We start from the raw sequence: 25,513 nt of genomic DNA on the forward strand, positions 1-25,513 counted from the left end.
TCCTGTAACGCGGAAGGTGTACACGATCAAAGGCAGAGCCACGTGTGAAAGCACCCACGTGATTTACCAGATGACCTACCTACACTGTGAAGCTTTCTATGTGGGAATGACCATCAACAAACTGTCCATTCACATGAATGGACACAGGCAGACAGTGTTTGTTGGTAATGAGGATCACCCTGTGGCTAAACATGCCTTGGTGCACGGCCAGCACATCTTGGCACAGTGTTACACCGTCCGGGTTATCTGGATACTTCCCACTAACACCAACCTATCCGAACTCCAGAGATGGGAACTTGCTCTTCAATATATCCTCTCTTCCCGTTATCCACCAGGCCTCAATCTCCGCTAATTTCAAGTTGCAGCCACTCAAACCTCACCTGTCATTCAACAACATCTTTGCCTCTGCACTTCTGCCTCGACTGACATCTCTGCCCAAACTCTTTGTTTTTAAATATGTCTGCTTGTGTCTGTATATGTGTGGATGGATATGTGTGTGTGTGCGAGTGTATACCCGTCCTTTTTTCCCCCTAAGGTAAGTCTTTCCGCTCCCAGGATTGGAATGACTCCTTACCCTCTCCCTTAAAACCCACATCCTTTCGTCTTTCCCTCTCCTTCCCTCTTTCCTGATGAGGCAACAGTTTGTTGCGAAAGCTGAATTTTGTGTGTATGTTTGTGTTTGTTTGTGTGTCTGTCGACCTGCCAGCACTTTCATTTGGTAAGTCACATCATCTTTGTTTACATATATATATATATATATATATATATATATATATATATATATATATATATATATATATATAAAAAGAAAGATGATGAGACTTACCAAACAAAAGCGCTGGCAGGTCGATAGACACACAAAAAAACACAAATATACACACAAAATTCTAGCATTCGCAACCAACGGTTGCTTCGTCAGGAAAGAGGGAAGGAGAGGGAAAGATGAAAGGATGTGGGTTTTAAGGGAGAGGGTAAGGAGTCATTCCAATCCCGGGAGCGGAAAGACTTACCTTAGGGGGAAAAAAGGACAGGTATACACTCGCACACACACACATATCCATCCACACATACAGACACAAGCAGACATATTTAAAGACAAAGAGTTTGGGCAGAGATGTCAGTCGAGGTGGAAGAGTAGTGGCAAAGAAGTTGTTGAGAGACAGGTGAGGTATGAGTGGCGGCAACTTGAAATTAGCGGAGATTGAGGCCTGGCGGATAACGAGAAGAGAGGATATACTGAAGGGCAAGTTCCCATCTCCGGAGTTCGGATAGGTTGGTGTTGGTGGGAAGTATCCAGATAACCCGGACGGTGTAACACTGTGCCAAGATGTGCTGGCTGTGCACCAAGGCATGTTTAGCCACAGGGTGATCCTCATTACCAACAAACACTGTCTGCCTGTGTCCATTCATGCGAATGGACAGTTTGTTGCTGGTCATTCCCACATAGAATGCATCACAGTGTAGGCAGGTCAGTTGGTAAATCACGTGGGTGCTTTCACACGTGGCTCTGCCTTTGATCGTGTACACCTTCCGGGTTACAGGACTGGAGTAGGTGGTGGTGGGAGGGTGCATGGGACAGGTTTTGCACCGGGGGCGGTTACAAGGATAGGAGCAAGAGGGTAGGGAAGGTGGTTTGGGGATTTCATAGGGATGAACTAACAGGTTACGAAGGTTAGGTGGACGGCGGAAAGACACTCTTGGCGGAGTGGGGAGGATTTCATGAAGGATGGATCTCATTTCTACCCTCTGGCTCCTATCCTTGTAACCGCCCCCGGTGCAAAACCTGTCCCATGCACCCTCCCACCACCACCTACTCCAGTCCTGTAACCCGGAAGGTGTACACGATCAAAGGCAGAGCCACGTGTGAAAGCACCCACGTGATTTACCAACTGACCTGCCTACACTGTGATGCATTCTATGTGGGAATGTCCAGCAACAAACTGTCCATTTGCATGAATGGACACAGGCAGACAGTGTTTGTTGGTAATGAGGATCACCCTGTGGCTAAACATGCCTTGGTGCACAGCCAGCACATCTTGGCACAGTGTTACACCGTCCGGGTTATCTGGATACTTCCCACCAACACCAACCTATCCGAACTCCGGAGATGGGAACTTGCCCTTCAGTATATCCTCTCTTCTCGTTATCCGCCAGGCCTCAATCTCCGCTAATTTCAAGTTGCCGCCACTCATACCTCACCTGTCTCTCAACAACTTCTTTGCCACTACTCTTCCACCTCGACTGACATCTCTGCCCAAACTCTTTGTCTTTAAATATGTCTGCTTGTGTCTGTATGTGTGGATGGATATGTGTGTGTGTGCGAGTGTATACCTGTCCTTTTTTCCCCCTAAGGTAAGTCTTTCCGCTCCCGGGATTGGAATGACTCCTTACCCTCTCCCTTAAAACCCACATCCTTTCATCTTTCCCTCTCCTTCCCTCTTTCCTGACGAAGCAACCGTTGGTTGCGAAAGCTAGAATTTTGTGTGTATATTTGTGTTTTTTTGTGTGTCTATCGACCTGCCAGCGCTTTTGTTTGGTAAGTCTCATCATCTTTCTTTTTAGATATATTTTTTCCACGTGGAATGTTTCCCTCTGTTATATATATATATATATATATATATATATATATATATATATATATATATATATATATATATATAACAGAGGGAAACATTCCACGTGGAAAAAATATATCTAAAAAGAAAGATGATGAGACTTACCAAACAAAAGCGCTGGCAGGTCGATAGACACACAAACAAACACAAACATACACACAAAATTCAGCTTTCGCAACAAACTGTTGCCTCATCAGGAAAGAGGGAAGGAGAGGGAAAGACGAAAGGATGTGGGTTTTAAGGGAGAGGGTAAGGAGTCATTCCAATCCCGGGAGCGGAAGGACTTACCTTAGGGGGAAAAAAGGACGGGTATACACTCGCACACACACACACATATCCATCCACACATATACAGACACAAGCAGACATATTTAAAAACAAAGAGTTTGGGCAGAGATGTCAGTCGAGGCAGAAGTGCAGAGGCAAAGATGTTGTTGAATGACAGGTGAGGTTTGAGTGGCTGCAACTTGAAATTAGCGGAGATTGAGGCCTGGTGGATAACGGGAAGAGAGGATATATTGAAGAGCAAGTTCCCATCTCTGGAGTTCGGATAGGTTGGTGTTAGTGGGAAGTATCCAGATAACCCGGACGGTGTAACACTGTGCCAAGATGTGCTGGCCGTGCACCAAGGCATACTGTGTGTGTGTGTGTGTGTGTGTGTGTCCATACACACACGCACACAAGCGCACACACACACACACACACACACACACACACACACACACCAAAAAATATTGCATTATACAGTTTTCGAAGCTGCAAGATGATGAGAAACCTGCAGGGGAACATGCTGGCACCGATTCTTCATCATAAGTAATCGAAACATCTTTCCTTTAATAGTAATTTGCTTACATCTCTTAAAATCATCAAGAGGCACAGTTACAGTTACAAAGACGTTGTCTCACTTCTTGTTTTGGTTGTACGGCACCACCACCCCAAAGAAATTTCTTCAGGTGGGAAAAAAATAGGCAAAATCTAATGTAAAATGTGAATTAGTCATCTGAAGATGAACGTGGCAGTTTGATACTGGTAACTGCACTGTTTAAAAAAATAAATAGCATTGTAAAAAGTGTATGGTTGTTGTAATATTCTGTGTGAGAGTCAGACAAGTATATAATTGTGTTTTGTTTTTATGCAGTGTAGGATATAAGATGATGTGATTTCTATTGTTCTGTCTTGCCTGTTAACTGAGTTTAAATCTATGCTATACTGTATTATGTTTGCAGATTCATATGACTATATAATTGTGTTTTGTTTGTCAGGAATGTAGTATGTAAAATGATGTGATTTCGAAAGTTCTGTCTTATCTACTGACTGAGTTTAAATTTATGAAACACTTTGTTTGCAGATTCATACAACTATATAATTATGTTTTTAACAGATTTGTGCTTTATCACCATACTAGTTCATTTTTTCATTGCATTTAACTCTGTTTTATTACATTTCCATATGTACCCTTGCTGGTCCAGTTGGCCTACAAGAGATCATACGTACTGCATAATGTACTCAAGCATCTGTCAACTATACCATTGTTGTGACTGAAATTTGTTAATTGTTACCCAAGAAATTATCCAACATGAAGAATTCATGGAACTATTTGTTTAGAAAAATCATCACTGATATGGACCATGTTATTCCACATCAATGTATGTTTCTTCAAGTAGGGGCATTAACTTCCCAATACTCTATGTAGCTTTAAATCAGTATGCCTTCTTTATCAACTGTAAATGAATCTTCTACGCCACTATGTATGCATGTTAGTTTGTATGAACAATTAACAAATAGTGTGGAAGACACATAAATACCAGCCAATTTCACTGACATCAATTTGTTGTAGAATCATGGAACATATTTTGTGTTCAGACATAATGACCTTTTTAGACTCTGAGAAGCTCATCTGTAGAAACCAGAACGGTTTTAAGAAACTGCGTTCATGCGATACACAGCTGGCTCTCTTTGTGCATGATATAACGACAGGCTCTAGGTACTGGCTCCCATGTTGTGTAATATTCCTCGATTTTCAAAAGGCGTTCGACTCAGTTCTGCACTGTCACTTGCTCCAAAAAGTGTGCGCTTACGGCCTTTTTGATGACATATGCAGTTGGATAGAAAGTTTTCTAACACACAGAGAGCATTGTGTCATCCTGAATGGGGAGATTTCAACAGAAACAAGAGTAGCATCAGGTGTGCCCCACGACAGTGTAATAGGTCCGCTGTTTTTTATGATTTACATAAACGATCTGATTGATCGTATTGACAGTGGCATTAGACTGTTTGCCGATGATGCTGTAGTCTCCAGGAATGTAGTATCACATGAAAGTTGTGAACAAATGAGGATTTTAAGAAAATAAATGTGTGGTGTAATGACTGGCAGTTATCTCTCAAAATTAGTAATTTTAACCTACCGCGTGTAACAAAGCAAAAACCCCATGTATGAGTACAAAATAAATGCCCAGTCTTTGGAAGCAGTAACATCCATCAGGTATCTGGGTGTAAATATTCGAAATGATCTCAAATGGAATGATCAGAGTACACATGTAACGGGTAGGGTGAACTCTAGATTGTGGTTTATTGGTAGAGTCCTGAAGCGATGCAGTCCATTAACGTAGGTAATTGCTTACGATACATTAGTTCGTCCAGTCTTAGAGTATTGTTTGTCTATATGGGACCCTTACCAGTTGGGTCTGATTCAAGAGATTGAGAAGGTCCAAAGAAGAACGGCAAGATTTGTGACTGGTACATTTAGCCATCGTGAGAGTGTTACAAATCTCATAGAAAGTTGGAATTGGGACACACTTGCAGATATGACGCACTAAGGGGAAGGGGCTGCTGACTAAATTCCAAAATCTCATCGTCACCGAGGATGTAGAGCATATATGATTACTACCAACATTCATATCGCACAATGATTGGAACTAGAGTTGTGAGCAATCTGATGCTTAACTGTGTTTTGGGTACCCCTGGTCATCGCGACTGTGTGTACTCAAGAATGCCATGCAACTATTGATTGAGGCTAGATGCTTCCTATAATTATTCTTTATGTATGATTGAACTTATTGATATTTGACTGTGAACTTTATTCATTTTGTTGTGTTGAAACATTTTTGCTGATCTGTGCCCAGAGTGGTTTGGATTCATGGGTCGATCCCAACATTGTAAGCTTAGGCCCTAATATTTTTTCATTATTTTCACCTTTAAATACTCTTGTTTATGTGGTTACTGACTTTGTGTTATATTCCTTCTCATGATTGAGTGTGTTCTTCAGGTCTGTACCCATCGTTGTGAATTTTTCATGTCTGTTCACTTGTCATACATTTAAGCTCTGAATTTTTTCTCTTCTCTTTTGGAGATTTTGAAGGTGTCACTTCATAGATGTAAACTTGCAATTTGTAGTTCTAGTAATTTACATTCTCTCTTCACTTATTTCTATAGTTTAGTGTTGTAATGCTGTAGTTTTGACTTTGTATCATTTGTCTTGTGACAGAATGTTCCACAGATCTGAAAATCTGAATGCCATATCCTGCCTGACATATGTATAAATTATGACTTGTATAGTAGATATTTTTCTTATGTTTTCTGTAATATGTTATGTATCAGATACTTCTATACATCTGCATTCTGTCTCTCAGCATCATTTTGTACACCATTTGGCATCCTTACAGTCTGTCACAAAATACTGTAAACATAACGTTTCCAAATTTTGTGAGGGGGTACTGTAAAGGAAAACCCTCCTTAGCATTACTTTTCCTCAAGAGAAGTAGTCGATCCCAGAAATATTTTCGAATTTTGAATAGGTGAATATATGTTTTTATATTTTGGAATAACAATGTAATTTCGTCTTTGTTAATGTGAAAATTCAAAAGACAGTGTCATACAGAAAAATATGAGAGAATAAATTATCATAAAGAAAAAAAAAAATTCACAGGCTTATTTCAAAGTTAATTATGTCAATTAGGATGATGAAAACCTAAAATGCCAGACATGTCAGCTTCAAGAATTAGCCTCTAGATATGAAGATCTGGAGCCAACTATGAGAAAAGATCAGTAGAAAGTTTACTCTAAATCTTACTCCTCTCGTAGTTTTGGAAAAAAGAGACCATTCCATTGACAATGGTAGTGACAACAACAAATTGTGGAAGGGTGAGATTACAACACCCATCTCTTACATGCTCCATAAAATCCACAAACCCAATAATTCTCTATGCACCACTGTGGCTGGTTATTGTGCCACACAGGAAGACTTTTGGCCCTCACTGACTAACATCTCCAACCCGTTGCCCTGTAATCTACCATTCCACATCACATATACCAACTACTTCATTCACTGTGTCTCCAACATCTCAACCCCTCTACCTTCTGGATCCCTACTCACCACCTCCCTATTCACCAACATCCCTCATGCCCATGGTCTTACCAGAATTGAACACTACGTTTCCCACTGTTCTTCAGACTCCAAACCCACTACCTCATTCCTCATATACCTTAGTGACTTTATTTTAACTACTTCTCCTTTGAATAGAAGGTATACAAACAGATCTGCGGCAGAGCCATGGGCACCCATATGGCACACTCATAGTCAACCTGTTTATGCACCATCTAGAGCAGACCTCCATAACCTCTGGTTCAGGCTGATTCATGATATCTTCATTATCTGGACTCAGGGCCAAGACACCATATCTTTACTCCTTCACAACCTCAACATCTTCTCTCCCATCTGCTTCACCTGGTACTCCTCAACCCAGCATACCACCTTCCTTAGACACTTACCTCCTCCTCTCTGATGGCTCCATCTGCACCTCTGTCCACACTAAACCAACTAACAACCAACAATACCTGCATGTCAACAGCTGTCATCCATCTCACACAAGTCCCTTCCATACAGCCAGGCCACCTGGAGAAAACATATCTGCAATGACAAGAACTCTGTCACCCAGCATGCTGAGGGTCCCATCAAGGCCTTCACAGACAGGCACTATCACCCAGACCTAGTCCACAAACAGATCTCCCTTGCCCTTTCTCCTAACACTCCCAATCTTCCCACCACCTTAAGAACCAGCCACAAATAAATGCCCCCTTCATCACTCGGTACCACTCTGGACTGGAACAACAGAACCACATCCTTCACCAAGGCTGTGGTTACTCATCATCAAGCCCTGAAATGAGATACATCCTACTCCTGATCCTTTCCCCCCCCCCTCCCCCCCTCCTCTCCTCAACTGGTGTTCCATCACCCACTCATTCTACACATCATCCTAGTCTATTCCTATGCCACACCCAAACCAAAGTCCTTGACACAAAGATCATATCCCCATGGAAGTCGCAGGTGTAAGACACGCCCAATCCACTCACCCAGCACTTCCTATTATAATCCTGTCACAGGTTCACCCTAACCCATCAGGAGCAGGCCAGCTGTGAAAGCATCCATGTCATTTATCAGCTGTGCTGTAGTCATTGCACAGATTGTTATATTGGTATGACTACCAACCAGCTGTCTACCAGGATGAATGGCCACTGCCAATCTGTGGCGATGAGCAAAGTATACCACTCTGTGGCACAACATGCAGGTGAACATAGCATGCTTGATTTCAAAGGCTGCTACACTACCTGAGCCATCTGGATCCTCTCCTCCACCACCAGCTTTTATGAACTGTGCAGATGGGAGTTATCCTTACAACTCCTCCACCTACATACTCTGCCAGAGTTATCCCATCCCATCCCAGAAGTCCAACACAACCTCCAATCCCTGCTTAAGGCCACATAGGCCATTCCCACAACCTCTCACCTGAATTCATTTCCCTAACAACCCAACAATCCTCTATGCACCACTGTAGCTAGTTATTGTCCCACCACTGAAGAAATTTTGTCCCTCACTGACTAACACCTCCAACCAAAATTGCCCATAATCTAGCCCCCCATGTACATATACCAACCACTTCCTTCACTCACTCCCCACCATCCCAAGCCCTCTGCCAGCCGGATCCCTACTCATCACTCTTGATGCCAACTCCCTATACACAACATCCCACATGTCCATGGTCTTACTGCTATTGACCACTAACTTTCCCAATATTCCTCAGACTCCAATCAAACCACCTCACTCCTCATAAGCATTACTAACTTTATCCTAACTCACAACTACTCCTCTTGTGAAAGGAATGTATGTAAACAAATCTGCAGCACAGCCATAGGCCCCCCACATGGCACCCTACTATGCCAACATGTTTGTGGGTCATCTACAGGAGACCTTCCACACAAAATACCAAACCCATAGTCTAGTTCAATTTCATTGATGACAACTCCAATACCTGAACTCAGGGCCACGACACCCAATCTTCATTCCTTCACACCCTCAACACTTAAGATACCATCCCCTCCGCCTAGTCCTCCTCGAGCTAGCATGCCACCCTCCTAGATGCTGACTTCCTCCTCTCTGATGGCTCCATCCGCACCTATGGCTCCATCCAAGAAATTCCTCACTTACAGCCAGGCCACCCAGAGACGGTGTATCTGCAGTGACAAGAACTCCCTTGCCCAGTATGTTGAGGGTCTCACCAAGGCCTTCACAGGCAGGCACTGTCCCCCAGACATAGTCTACAATCAGACCTCCCATGCCCTTTCCCCTCGCACACCCAATCCTCCCACCACCATCAAGAAGCAGCCACAAAGAACTTCCCCCTTTGTTATCCAATACCACCCTAGACTGGAACAACTGAGCCACAGAGCCACATCCTTCACCAGGCTTTGATTACCAATCATCGTGCCCTGAAATGAAGTACATCCTACCTGTGATCTTGCCACCCTTCCTAAAGCAGTGTTCAGTAGCCCCCACCCCCCTATACAACACCCTATGCCACTCCCAATCCTAACTCCTTGCCACATGTATTATCCCTGTGGAAGACCCAGGTGCAAGTGCTGCTTGATCCACCCACTAAGCGCTTCCTACTCCAGTCCTGTCACAGGTTTATCCCAACCCATCCAAGACCAGACCAACTTTGAAAGCAGCAATGTCATTTACCAGCTCTGCCTGCAATCACTGCACAGCTTTTTTTATTAGTATGACTACCAACCAGCAGTCCACCAGGTTGAACGGCCACCTCAAAACTGTGACCAAAAGCAAAGTATACCTTCCTGTGGCAGAACATGCAGCTGAACGTAGCATGCCTGATTTCAATGGTTGCTTCACTACCCAAGCCATCTGGATCCTCCCTTCTACCATCAGTTTTTCTGAACTGCACAGATGTGAGTTATCCTTTCAACATATTCTCCGCTCCTGTAATTATCCCAGCCTCAACCTATGGTAACATACTGTCCCCACATCCTCCACCCAACAGTTTCCATGCCCTCTCTCCTACCATTCTCGTTTCCCACCCTCTTTGATTGCCGCCCTCTAGCAAAGCACCTGCCCATCTTTCCCCACTTCTCACCTTTTGCATTCCTTTTTTACCCACCTCCCTGCACCATAACCTCCTCATGCTGCACCTGTTGCCATTCTAGTCCCTGCACTCTTCACCAGACAGTGTTCCTCTCTTCTCCCACTTGTACACTAGTATCTATTCCCATTTACCAACCACTCGAGGTTGCTACTTCCATCCCATGTGATAGGTGCCGTCTGGCCAGGCTGCCAGAGTTGTCAGTCATGTGTGCACGAGTTATGTTTACTTGTGTGTATGAATGATGAGTTTCTCTTTTGCCGATAAAGGCAATGGCCAAAAGCTTTGTGTAAGTGTCTTTTAATTGAGCCTGTCTCCAACTGAAATGTCTTTTTCATGGTAATTAGCAATCTACCTTCCCTACATTGTTGATATTCCTACCTAGAGTTTTCATTGTTTTTGGAATAAAATTGCCATGGGCGGAGCCTCAGTAGTACTCATTTCTGTATTGAGCGACTCGGTGCCAGTTCAGTGCTGCCTGTGTTGTTGACCTGGCTTGTTCTATCCATCTGCAGTGATTGTTTTTGTGAATGCTGTTTTGTTCTTGTTTTGTTTTTTTATGATGACATGTTTAAGTGAACAATGTGGAGTTGTGAAATTTTGTTTTCTACTTGGTAAAAATTTCGCTGAAACTGTTTTAATGTTGAAAACAGCGTACCAAGGAGACACTACAGAAAAGACTCAAGTATACAAGTGGTTTGCTTCGATTTAAAAATGGCGACATATCAACTGATGACAAACCTCGTTTTGGACATCCATCAACTGCCTGAATCATCAAAAATGTTGAAAAGATTCAACAGCTTATGCTAATAGACCATCAACAGACAACTGATCAACTGCCAGAGATCAGTGGGTTATCTAGGAGCTCAGTTCTATGAATTTCAACAGAAGATTTGGGAATGAAAATAGTTGCTGTCAAGTTTGCTGCTTGGGTTCTGACTGGCAATCAAAAGGAACATCAAGCTGAAATATGTCACGCTTTGAAACAACAGTTTGAACTCAATCCAGATTTTCTGTCAAAGGTCGTTTCTGGTGATGAATCATGGTGCTATGGTTATGACCCTGAAACAAAGCAACAGTGAAGCAAAATGGAATATGTCTTCATCACCCCATCCAAAAAAATGTTATCAAGTCAAATCAAACATCAAAACAATGCTGATTTTATGCTAAGGGTGTAGTTCATTAAGAGTAAGTTCCCCCTGGTCAGACCATCAATCAAATCTTTTGTTTGGAAGTTTTAAGAAGATTCCACAATCATGTTTGTCAAAAAACACCCGATTTGTCCCAACATGGGATTGATTCTTTCAACACAATGATGCACCTGCACACACAGCCATCGCTGTTAGATATTTTTTGGCTAAAAATGGGATGGTTCCATTATCCCACGCACCTTACTCACCTGACCTGGCTCCATGCAACTTTTTCTTATTTCCACTCATGATTAGGGGCATGAAAGGACACCAATTTGACAACATTGTAGTAGTTAAGAAGAAAATGAGGTAGGAGCTGCCAGCTATTTCTAATAATCAAACAGTGGAAGCACTGGTAGGATAAATGTATTAGTTGGAATTGCGAGTATTTTGAAGGGGATAAGGTTTTTGTAAGCAATTTGAAAATATATTGCTTTTTTTTACACCTCATATGTATGTACTTATGTTCCACCTCTCCTCTGAAACAACTGGCTCAGCAACAATCAAACTTGGTACACATATCATGTACTGTCTGGAAATAATTGCTGTGAAGATAAGAACAACCTAGTTACGAGAGGGGTGGGGATGAAAAAGTAGTGCACGCTCTGAAGCACAAATACTCAGATTTTATTCATCCAGTATTTGAGAATGAGAGCACTTAGTGACTTGAAATTAACTTTACATGTAATTTCACACTTTTATGAAACTTTTTCTTGCTGACAACCCCCACAAAAAAATTAAAGAAAAAAAAGTTTATCACTTAATAAATTTTCGCTGTTCATTTTTATTTATTTATTTTTTTTCTTATTTTTTGTCAGGCATAATGTTTTAATTTACTACTTCTTTACTACTAACTCTATTTGCGACACATTTTGCAGATAGTATTCATGTATGCCACTGAATGTACCTGCAAAATTATAACATTCTATGGCACATAGTTCGACATATGACATCATAAACACTGAGATGCATGAAGAACTGCCGTATCATGCATGCATGCAGGTTCAGTGTTGGGACCCCTGTTGTTCTTGATCTTTATAAATGACTTGCCAAACTATTTAACACAAGCTGATTGTGTACTTTTTGCTGATGATACAAGTCTCTTTATTAAAGCTCAGAATGAGACTGACCTTAACAGGAAAATTGAAACAACAACAGTTGAAGCAAGTAAATGGTTCAGGGACAACAGTTTATTTGTGAATGAGAAAAAAACATTATGGATGAATTACAGACATGTTTCAAATAATGTGAAGCCCAATATAACTGTGAAGCTAGGCCAACAGAATATACTACAAACGCCAAATACAAAATTCTTAGGAATTTGGTTAGATGAGCATCTAAAGTGGGACAAGCATACAGATGTGCTCAATAAAAAATTAAGTAAATGTTGTTGTGGTCTTCAGTCCTGAGACTGGTTTGATGCAGCTCTCCATGCTACTCTATCCTGTACAAGCTTCTTCATCTCCCAGAACCTACTGCAACCTACATCCTTCTGAATCTGCTTAGTGTATTCATCTCTTGGTCTCCCTCTACGATTTTTACCCTCCACGCTGCCCTCCAATGCTAAATTTGTGATCCCTTGATGCCTCAAAGCATGTCCTACCAACCGATCCCTTCTTCTAGTCAAGTTGGGCCACAAACTTCTCTTCTCCCCAATCCTATTCAATACCTCCTCATTAGTTACGTGATCTACCCACCTTACCTTCAGCATTCTTCTGTAGCACCACATTTCGAAAGCTTCTATTCTCTTCTTGTCCAAACTAGTTATCGTCCATGTTTCACTTCCATACATGGCTACACTCCATACAAATACTTTCAGAAATGACTTCCTGACACTTAAATCTATACTCGATGTTAACAAATTTCTCTTCTTCAGAAACGCTTTCCTTGCCATTGCCAGTCTACATTTTATATCCTCTCTACTTCGACCATCATCAGTTATTTTACTCCCTAAATAGCAAAACTCCTTTACTACTTTAAGTGTCTCATTTCCTAATCTAATTCCCTCAGCATCACCTGACTTAATTTGACTACATTCCATTATCCTCGTTTTGCTTTTGTTGATGTTCATCTTATATCCTCCTTTCAAGACACTGCCCATTCCGTTCAACTGCTCTTCCAAGTCCTTTGCTGTCTCTGACAGAATTACAATGTCATCGGCGAACCTCAAAGTTTTTACTTCTTCTCCATGAATTTTAATACCTACTCCGAATTTTTCTTTTGTTTCCTTCACTGCTTGCTCAATATACAGATTGAATAACATTGGGGAGAGGCTACAACCCTGTCTCACTCCTTTCCCAACCACTGCTTCCCTTTCATGCCCCTCGACTCTTATAACTGCCATCTGGTTTCTGTACAAATTGTAAATAGCCTTTCGCTCCCTGTATTTTACCCCTGCCACCTTCAGAATTTGAAAGAGAGTATTCCAGTCAACATTGTCAAAAGCTTTCCCTAAGTCTACAAATGCTAGAAACGTAGGTTTGCCTTTTCTTAATCTTTCTTCTAAGATAAGTCGTAAGGTTAGTATTGCCTCACGTGTTCCAACATTTCTACGGAATCCAAACTGATCTTCCCCGAGGTCCGCTTCTACCAGTTTTTCCATTCGTCTGTAAAGAATTCGCGTTAGTATTTTGCAGCTGTGACTTATTAAACTGATAGTTCGGTAATTTTCACATCTGTCAACACCTGCTTTCTTTGGGATTGGAATTATTATATTCTTCTTGAAGTCTGAGGGTATTCGCCTGTCTCATACATCTTGCTCACCAGATGGTAGAGTTTTGTCGTGACTGGCTCTCCCAAGGCCATCAGTAGTTCTAATAGAATGTTGTCTACTCCCGGGGCCTTGTTTCGACTCAGGTCTTTCAGTGCTCTGTCAAACCCTTCACGTAGTATAATATCTCCCATTTCGTCTTCATCTACATCCTATTAAGTAAATGCTGCTATGTATTTAGAAAGCTCAAAAATTGCTGCAGTGATCAAACAGTATTGTGTACATATTATGCATTTATGCATAGTCTTTTGCGATATGGTGTCATATTTTGGGGCAATTCAAGTCAGGCAAAACGCTCTTTTATTATTCAAAAACAAGCGATAAGAATCATAAAAGGAGCTGCACCTAGAGATCCATGTAGGGAATTTTTCAAGGAATATAAAATCATGACTCTTCCATCCATTTACATCTATGAAAGTATATGCTTTCTGAAGTCTCATCCCCAGGTTTCTTCTTTAAACAGTGAGTTCCATGACTATACAACAAGACAGAGTAATGACTTTCACAGAGAAGTGCATAAGAAAGCCCAGTACAACAAGAGTGCAATATACCACCAGAAAATTCTCTTTAGTGCTCTTCCCTTAAAAATTAAAAATATTCAGAAGCTGAGCAGTTTTAAAAGTGAACTCAAAAGAATGTCAATTAGTAATAGTTTTTACAGTGCTAGTGAATACATGAATTCTTCAGAAAGATAGTGTGCCTTCAAGTATCTTGTAAGTCACTCATATACAAACTTGTGTGATGGGGTAGACTCTTTTATGTACACACAAAAATTAATTAATTTGTCAATATAGAGTGTTATAATCATTGTTTCTTGTTGCTATCCATTATACACAGAATATATGTAACTTATTTGTGTCCTATATTGTTACAAATTTATATCATGTAAGCTATAATTGTTTTTGCCAATATATATATTTAAGTCAGATTGCTCACTGATATTTTTTACATAATATGTTGTTATTCATATTTTTTCTGTATGTAACATATGACAAATCCCATATCATTGTACATGATAAAATGGGTGCTCAATAAATCAATCAATCAATCAATTTAGTATTACTAAACTGCTGAACTGACTTTGATGAAATTTTGTAAGGAGACAGCTTGAACCCTGCAGAAGAATGTAGGCTACTTTAGAAAGTGTGTAGTATATGATACTTACTGATTTGATGAGTATTGTGTGAATTATGACAAAATATTTACTCTTTGAAAAAGCTATTTACTCTTTGACCTTTGAACTTTGACATATTTGTGAATATACTTTGACTGGTCAATAAGTACTATGTAATACATTTCAAACTGCTGAATACAATGCTTATACAATCTTCAATGTGTTTAACCCATACTTCCACACTATTTCTGACATAATCTGTACACTTTTTAATGCAGCAGTAGCTATTATGCATGCTATCCAGTATTTGACAACAAGAGCAGTTAGTGACTTGCAATGAACTTTACAGAACTTTTTTGCTGGCACTCCCCATGAAATGATGAAAGGAAAAAAGCTTATCACTTACTACATTTTTACTGTTCTTTTTCACATCATTTTCACATCAGGAATAACATTTTAGTTTATTACTTCTTTATTACTAACTCTATTTGTGAACTTCTGCAGACAGTGTTCACATATACCATCAAATGTACTTGCAAAATTATAACATTCTATCAAACAGTTCATGGTACATGACATCATAAACACTGAGATTGGTGAAACACTGCTGCACAATGCATAACATTAAAATTTATTATTACTAACCCACTGAACCAATTTTGATGAAATTTGGTAAGGAGATAGCTTGAACCCCAAGGAGGAAAACAGGCTACTTTAGAAATGTGTATGAAGATACTTAATGATTTGAGTTAAGGAAAAATATTTACTCTTTGACTTTTGAAGTTAATCAGATTTGTGAAAACGCTTTTAATAATCAATATGTTGTACATGATATAATTCAAAGCAATGAATATAATGCTTACACAATCATCAATGTTTTTAATCCATCTCTTCAGCAGCACAGTGCATACATTTGCACTCCTGCTCATGCCTCTCTGTACACACTGCTCAGCAGTGACACTGCGCATGCTAGTGCATCCTGTTTTGGGAGAGCTTAGAAGGGTGGAGACTGGGGGAGAACATCACAAGCTATGCTCATCCAAACAGGCAGACTTGCCAGGGCAGCTGATGTTATTGAATGGACAGTAGTTTACTTGAATCTTCAGGTTTTGGCAGCGCAAAGACTGTTCCATTAAGTTTTGGGTGTGCAGTCGCAAGAATTCTCATTCCTCTTCTGCTAATATTATTATAATGTTCACCCATCTTCAGAGTGAGCCAAAAGACTGCCATTCCAGTGCTCGCTTCGTCCCTTTATACTCATGTACCACGCAACTGCGCATGCGACCACAGATGCAAATGCGTCAGAGACGTTGGTCAGCGGCGGAGATGTGCACAATGCACAAGCTACATCTATGACTCCTCAATCGACCTGTGTTGGCATGTCAATATATCATTGCGAGCTGCATTGTGACGACGTCTTTGTGAGTTTATTACACCAAGTTCCGGAATCCATGATTTATCAACGCTGATACCACTGTCTCTATTAATTAAATTCGATGTCAAGTGAATCTCAATTGCCTCCCAAAAAGATGATGTAGTTGCCAGAGTTTCGACATTGTCATACAACATACTGTGACCAGTGTCAATACAATGCTCTGCCACTGCCGACTTGTTAGGTTTAAAAGACATGTGTACCTCCAGTGTTCTGTACATCTTTCTTCGACAGTATGAGTTGTTTGTCCAATGTAAGACAGGCCACATTCACATGGAATTTTGTAAACTCCAGATTTTTGGAGCAGCAAATCAACTTTGACAGAGCCCACGAGTGCAGCCGTCTTGGGTGGAGGACGAAAAATCACTTTTACTTTGTGTCTGCTGAGAATCCGTCCTATTTTTGATGAGAGCTTACCCACATGTGGTGGGAAGGCCATAGATTTAAAGGTTTCTTCATCTTCTTCTGCTTTCTTTGTGGCCTCTTTCGGTTTCATTTTTAGTGCCTTCTGTATTCGCTGTGGAGAGTACACATTATCTTCAAACACTCTTTGTAAGTGGGAAAGTTCCTCTCGCTGACTGCTTTTGTCAGAAATAATATGCACTCTATGGGTCAAAGTTTGGAGAACACTCATCGTCTGGGCAGGATGGTGGCAGCTATTAGCACGTAAATACAAATCCATGTGCGTCGGCTTCCGATACACTTCATGTCCCAAAGTGCCATCCTCTCTGTGCCGAACCAGAACATCCAAGAATGGACGGCATCCTTCCTTTTCAATTTCCATTGTGAACTTTATTTGATCGTGGAGGGAGTTCAGATGTCTTAAGAAGTCTTGCAAGTTATCTTCACCATGGGACCAAACTACAAAGGTATCATCAACATACCTCCAGAATACCGTGGGTTTCAGGTCAGCAGATTCAAGCGCCTTCTCCTCGAAGTCTTCCATAAATAAATTGACCACCAGAGGGGATAAGGGACTACCCATGGTGACTCCGTCCATCTGTTCAAAAAATTCATTGTTAAATAAAAAGTATGTAGAGGTCAGAACATGTTTGAATAAAGCTGATATCTCTTTGTCAAAACTTCTTTCAGTAAGTTGTAGAAATTCTGGAAGGAAAGACACGACATTGAAACTAACTAATATATCAGAAGGATTTATTTTCAATTATTTCAGTTTACTAATGAAATCTGCAGAGTTTCTTATGTGGTGAGCACATTTTCCCACAAGAGGCCTCAACAATGATGCCAGGTGTTTGACAACGCTATAGGTTGGAGAGCCTATGTTACTCACTATGGGGCAGAGAGGAATATCTTTCTTGTGGACCTTTGGTAGTCCATAAAATCTAGGAGGCACTGCACCACTTGGTTTCAATCTCCGAACAACTTTTGGTGGGAAGGAAGAATCATTCAGAAGCGAAGCAGTTTTCTTCGCCACTCGATTAGTGGGATCCCTGCTGATGTTCCGGTACATGCTGTCACTCAATAAACTGTACATTTTATCATGGTATTTGTCCTGAGACAATAAACGGTAGCATTACCTTTATCCACTGGGAGTACCACCACCTGAGTATCCTGGTGAAGCTTCCGTAGTGCAGCCCTCTCTGCCACAGATGAATCTAGTCTGATTTGGCCCAAGTTGTACCACCAATCCAGTTCTAAGAATCATAGGGTATCACCACAGATATCTTCAGGTACAGAAACCAGGTCTAATTTTCGACGAGTAAAATAGATCCTCTCCTTAACAATTAATATGACAGGTGGAGATCTGGACGATGCTACAATGATGGTTTTGAGTAAGGGACTGAATTTTGCACCCTTGCCACAGGTTCTCCCATTACCTTCGTTTATCAGCGCCATTGAAGAAGCGGTTTGACCACTTCCCTCGGATTCAGCAGTGTAAATAAGACGTGAAACATGCTGTGCAATTATGAAGGCTCACCCACAGAGGAGCAATTTATCTGTGGCAGAGAGGGCTGCAATACGGAAGCTTCACCAGGATACTCAGACAGTTGTACACCCAGCGGATAAAGGTAATGCTACTGTTTTATTGTCTCAATGAATTCCATGATAAAATGTACAATTTATTGAGTGACATCATGTACCGGAAGATCAACAGGGATCCCACTACTCGAGTGGCAAAGAAAACTGCTCCGCTCCTGAATGATTCTTCCTTCCCACCAGAAGTTGTTCGGAGATTGAAACCAATGGGGTGCGGTGCCTCCTAGATTTTATAGGCTACCAAAGGTCCACAAGAAATATGTTCCTCTCTGCCCCATAGTGAGTAACATAGGCTCTCCAACCTATAGCGTTGTCAAACTCCTGGCATCATTGTGGCGAAGAAAACTGCTTCGCTTCTGAATGATTCTTCCTTCCCACCAGAAGTTGTTCGGAAATTGAAACCAAGTGGTGCAGTGCCTCCTAGATTTTATGGACTACCAAAGGTCCACAAGAAAGATATTCCTCTCTGCCCCATTGTGAGTAACATAAGCTCTCCAACCTATAGTGTTGTCAAACACCTGGCATCATTGTTGAGGCCTCTTGTGGGAAAAATGTGCTCACCACATAATAAACTCTGCAGATTTCATTAGTAAACTGAAATAATTGAAAATAAATCCTTCTGATATATTAGTTAGTTTCAATGTCATGTCTTTCCTTCCAGAATCTCTACAACTTACTGAAAGAAGTTTTGACAAAGAGATTTCAGCTTTATTCAAACATGTTCTGACCTCTACATACTTTTTATTTAACAATGAATTTTTTGAACAGACGGACGGAGTCACCATGGGTAGTCCCTTATCCCCTCTGGTGGTCAATTTATTTATGGAAGACTTCGAGGAGAAGGCGCTTGAATCTGCTGACCTGAAACCCACGGTATTCTGGAGGTATGTTGATGATACCTTTGTAGTTTGGTCCCATGGTGAAGATAACTTGCAAGACTTCTTAAGACATCTGAACTCCCTCCACGATCAAATAAAGTTCACAATGGAAATTGAAAAGGAGGGATGGCGTCCATTCTTGGATGTTCTGGTTCGGCACAGAGAGGATGGCACTTTGGGATATGAAGTGGCCACCATCCTGCCCAGACGATGAGTGTTCTCCAAACTTTGACCCATAGAGCGCATATTATTTCTGACAAAAGCAGTCTGCGAGATGAACTTTCCCACTTACAAAAAGTGTTTGAAGATAATGGGTACTCTCCACAGCGAATACAGAAGGCACTAAAAATGAAACCGAAAGAGGCCACAAAGAGAGCAGAAGAAGATGAAGAAACCTTTAAATCTATGGCCTTCCCACCACATGTGGGTAAGCTCTCATCAAAAATAGGACGGATTCTCAGCAGACACAAAGTAAAAGTGATTTTTCGTCCTCCACCCAAGACGGCTGCACTCGTGGGCTCTGTCAAAGTTGATTTGCTGCTCCAAAAATCTGGAGTTTACAAAATTCCATGTGAATGTGGCCTGTCTTACATTGGACAAACAACTCATACTGTCGAAGAAAGATGTACACAACACTGGAGGTACACACGACTTGTAAACCTAACAAGTCGGCAGTGGCAGAGCATTGTATTGACACTGGTCACAGTATGTTGTATGACAATGACGAAACTCTGGCAACTACATCATCTTTTTGGGACTCGATAGTGAAGGAGGCAATTGAGATTCACTTGACATCGAATTTAATTAATAGAGATAGTGGTTTCAACCTTGATAAATCATTGAATTCAGCACTTGGTGTAATAAACTCACAAAGACATCGTCACAATGCAGCTCACAACGATATATCGACATGCCAACACAGATCGAATGAGGAGTCATAGATGTAACTCATGCTTTATGCATGTCTTCCCCGCCGACCAATGTCTCTGGTGCATTTGCATCTGCGGCCGCATGTACAGTTGCGCAGTACACGAGTATAAAGGGACCAAGGGAGCACAGGAGCGGCAGTGTTTTGGCTCACTCTGAAGATGGGTGAACGTTATACAGCCGAAATATTAGAAGAAGAAGGAGAGTTCTTGCAGCTGCACACCCGAAACTTTATTGAACAGTAGTTTACTTACTCACTGTCACTTAAGATAACAAAATTAATGATACGCAAGTGAAGCCATGGGTAACAGCTAATCAGAAATATGAAGTTTAAGACAATGGATTCATGCCAACTACTATCTAGGCATTCAAATATTTTAACTATAAAAGCTCATATTTATATACAACAATTAAGAATTTGGTATAGGAAAGCACTTTCACCTTATGTACGAAACCACAGACAAGAGAAAGTCATTTCCCTCTCACAGTTTAAAACTTTATGCACATTGAAAGAGAAAAATGTATAAAATCTCCAGCAGTATGAAATCACGTTCGTTGAGAATAAAATTACATGCCTTCCTTATGCAAAAGTGCTATTGCGTTAAGGAATTTTGAAGGATAATCTAATAAGTTTGTACTAGTGGCTGTAAATTATGATTGACATATGATTGACATATGTGTTTCAATTACATTACTTATGCATGTCTCATAGACATAAATTAATTAATTACATGTGTACATAAAGAAAACAAATTTCTGATTCTGGCCATGGTACAGTCATCATGGCAATAAAATTGCTCACCAAACTGCCATAAAATATGAAATAATACAGTAAGTAATAATGTATATGAAAACATCAAATAAAAGAATAGTGCCTAATTTGCTGATTTTATAAAGGCATGTGATTCAACCGACAATGACTCCCTCCTCAAAACCTTAAGGAATCTGCAGCAGATACAAAATCTCTGGAAATAAGTAAATAGACTCTTACAAACACAGTATCTCAAGCTAAATTTCTTGGAACAACATGTAGTCCCTTCCAAACAGTACCAGGAAACAGACAAGGAGACAATTTGTTAGCATTATTATACAACTGTGTGCTGGAAAAGGTTATAACAAAATGCAAAATACAGGAAGAAAAATAAAAGGTTGATAAGTACATAAAGATGGGTAGATCAAAAGAAGCAATAAATGATTTAGTCTTCATAGATGATCTCATAATAATAGATGGAACTACAGAGAATGTGAAGAAGAGACTAGAACTTTCCAAGGAAATAGCTGAGAAGGCCAGTCTACAAATATCATTTGAAATGCCAGAAGATATGACAAATGAAAAGTAACTCATCACAAATTTTGGAAACCAAATAAGTCGACATCAAGAAAATAGCCAACATTAAATATTTGGGTGAAAGTATAAACACAAAAAGTGAAAAAGAAGCAGTTTCAATTAGGACTGAAAAAATTTTAAAAAACATACAAAGTTTGACAAAAAAGTAACAGGAATTTTTTAATTTCGTGGGCTTTATAATCCCATTTTTAATATTTTTATCTTGTTGGTACACATGTTCCTGACGCATGTTTGCTTTTTCAGCAGTTTTTGCTTTTTCAGCAGTTTATTGTTGACAATCGAAAAACTTATATGTCTTTTTCAGTGCTCGGCAAATTTTTTCTTTTGAAAAAGATGGTTTGAATAGTTTGCTGTGCTTGAAAAATAGATTAAAGTGGAGCAACACTTTCAAAATGCTGACTGTGGGTTTTGGTGAATCTACTATAAGACAAAAGGTCATGATTGGTATAAATGTTTCAAAGAGGTGCGAGGAAACATTGAAGAAAACTGCCCTGGACACCCTAGGATATCAATTACTGACAACAATGTAGGAGGAATGAAAATGGTTCTGGAAAATAGCCAAATAATCATCAGAGAGGTTGTTGTTGATGTTGGCATATCCTCACAAAAAGCAATTTCTTCAAATAGTTTTGGACATGAAACACATAACAGCAAAGTTTGTCCTGAAACAGTTGAATTTTGACCAGAAAAAATGCCGCTCATACTTCACTCAGGAATTGCTGAATGAAGTCAACAATGATCCAGAACTTCCAAAGGAGGTTACAACACGTGACAAAACATGGGTATATGGGTATGACATTGAAATCAAGGTCCAATCATCCCAACAGAAACAGCCTGAAAAATCAATTTGACACACTGAATCAAATGTGAAGGTTCTTCTCACTGTTTTCTTTGATTACAATCAGATAGTGCCTCATGAGTTCCTGGTCTTACAGTCAATAATGAATACTACTTCCAATTTACGCAATTTCAAATGTATCATGTTGCATCATAAATGTTGACACCCCCTTTCATAAACTTTCAGTTGTTTACTAATTTAACCCATCTGATCATATTAAGCACATTGTATTAAATGGTGTCATCCATTTTACTCAAATATACTGTTTGTAGGGAAAATTATTCTGTTTAAATGTATGTATACTACAAATTCATATAATCATTTGTTGTATGCAGAATTCTGGCAAAACCACTCATAGAAAATGTATCATGATAATGCTCCTCCTCACACCTCAAAGCTTGTTCCTCATGTTTCGGCAAAACACAAAGCTGTTACATTGTATCAGCCATCATATTCACCAGACGTGGCCCCCTATGACTTCCTTCTATTCCTTAGGCTGAAGAGAACCTTGAAAGGCCATCTTTTTGTCAGCACTGATGGGATAAAAACAGAATTGCTGAAGGAGCTGAAAACCATAATGAACAGTAAGTTCCAGAAGTGCTACCAAGATTGGAAGAAGTGCTGGCAGAAGTGTGTTATATCTGAAGGGGATTATTTTGAACAGGCAAAGTTGATGAATAAATAAAGATTCTTTAAGGATAACAAAAGCTCCTTTACTTTTTCATTACACCTCGCATACAAAAGTTAGAAATTTGTACAGAAAAATTGTTTTTCTAAATATGTTAAATTAAGACATTATAATACAGTTGTAAAACCACAAGTCCTTTCTGGTTCAGAAACATTACTTTTACATGACTGCAAAAGGGTGTCAGAAGTTTTGGGAAAGACAGAAAGAAGAATACTGCAAAGAATATTAGGTCCCATCAAGAACAAAGATGGCTTTGGCTTATGAGACCAAATAGGAAAATACACTCGTTCTGCCCTAAAATAACAGATGATAGGAAAATATGTATTACATTCTATGGACATTTAGAGAGAATGGTGGAAGACAAGATTAACAAAGAAGACCAAAATAGGAAAACAGACAAAGAAAATGGGTGGGGAGGCAAGACAAAAAAAAAAAAGGATTTAAAGGAAACTCAGATTGAACAGGAGACTTGATTCAACAGAGACAAATTCAGACTAGATGTAAAGTAATTCAAATGTCTTGAGGAAGCTAAAACAAAAAGAAAAATAAGTGGGTCAGATGACAGGAAAAAAGAGTTCATTCTGAGAAAATGAAAGAGTTTTGAAGGAAGATGAAGAGAACTAAACAGTCATTTCGACATGGTCCTTAGTTTGCCAGAATTAACTTTTTCAGGTGTTTGAAAGATTTGCTGGAGCCTATCTACACTATTACTGACTGTATTTAACAAATGATTATATGAGTTTGTAGCATATATAAATTTAAACAGAATACTTCTCCCTGCAAACACTAGATTTGAGTAAAATATCTGATACCATCAATTACAATGTACTTAATATGATCCAATGGGTTAAATGAATAAACAAGCGAAAGTTCACAAAAGGTTGTGTCAACATTTATGATGCAGGATGATACATTTGAAATCAGTAAAACAATTTGTACTCAGAATTTGCTACAAAAAAATAATAAGTAAGCTTCTACAAAATAGTTGGTTTGTCTTATAACTGTGTCAAGTTTAGGTTCATATGGTACCTTTTAGTTTTTATTTGTTGTTCTATCTTCCTTACAAAAGGAGTCAGCTACAGCTTAAAGCTTGTATAGCAAAAGTTCCTGCTACAGAAGTGTTTTTATTCTCCTCTCACTCATACTAAAATGAATGCTATAACATTTAATTTTTGACAGATCATTATACTTTTCATGTAGGAACTTCCCTTTCATCAGAAAGTAATTAGCAACTGTCATGTACTCTTTCTGTATTTTAATGCAAGTATCAGCATTTAAAGTGACCAATCTTTTTATGAGTTCAAGCAATACAATAACACTACAAAAGGATAGCCAGTTTTTGTGGAGCGATAATTTCACCTTACCTAATGACTTGATATATGTATCTGCTATCCATGACATTTCTCTGGAACCAGTATTTACATCTGGTGCTGGCACATACACACCCGGTTCTGAAATCATTAACATAATGAGTAAATTCAATAATGTATGAAGATCATGTGGCACTACTGTAGTGCATTTTCTTTAGTAATTTAAATTGATAGGAATAGATCTAGTGTTGGAAATCAATATAATACATTGTTATCTAGTTTCACAGTGTGCTTGTACTCTATATTAAAAAATCATGAGTACAATGAAAATATTTACAATGCTCCTAATATCCACAATTTCAGATATTTAACAGATTTTACACAATACAAGTTTATTCTAGTTTTTGTTATGGTCATGCAATAGTGTAGTTGTTAGTACCCAAGCATGGCTACACATATCAAATTAACAGAAATAAAAGCACAATAATCTATGCTACTATATAAGGACAATTTGTTGTTTAATGTTTTTATCAAAAATATCAAAAAGTTCTTGAACAATTTACTTCATATTTTTACAAATACATTCTAATAAGCATTCAGACAGGCAGAGGTATTATTAGCAAAAATCTCGAAAAAAAATCTTGACTGATTTACCTCGATTTTTATACATAATTCTAAACATTTGGACAGATATCAGATGTGTGTGTGTGGAGGGGGGGGTGAGGGGGGATGGGGGGGGGGGGTGCTTCATTTCTTCCACTGTATACAAACTCTAGGCATTGATCATTGAGAGGATACTTGGAACAAAAAAGTCTAATGATCTTATTCCAGAAATGCATGGTTTACATTCTAAGAGACTATTTATTCAATCATACATTGTTACAGAAATTGTGGTCTAATACCATGCAGCCGCTGTTCCAGTATGTGTTGAAAATGATTTCCATGTGCCTCAATGCAAGCATGTCCGTGCCATAG

General features: G+C 39.6%; 1 protein-coding gene across 1 annotated transcript in view; it reads right to left on the minus strand.

The window, feature by feature from the left end:
- Positions 1 to 25,513, minus strand: part of LOC126251755 (glutamate dehydrogenase 2, mitochondrial-like) — a 99,374-nt gene that overhangs the window by 47,631 nt on the left and 26,230 nt on the right. The window contains exon 3 of the mRNA XM_049952408.1: positions 24,593 to 24,679. Within this exon, the coding sequence (XP_049808365.1) occupies positions 24,593 to 24,679 (87 nt within the window). The remainder of the gene's footprint in view (positions 1 to 24,592; positions 24,680 to 25,513) is intronic.

This window comes from Schistocerca nitens, chromosome 1, assembly GCF_023898315.1.
Source record: "Schistocerca nitens isolate TAMUIC-IGC-003100 chromosome 1, iqSchNite1.1, whole genome shotgun sequence".
Lineage (NCBI taxonomy): Eukaryota > Metazoa > Arthropoda > Insecta > Orthoptera > Acrididae > Schistocerca > Schistocerca nitens.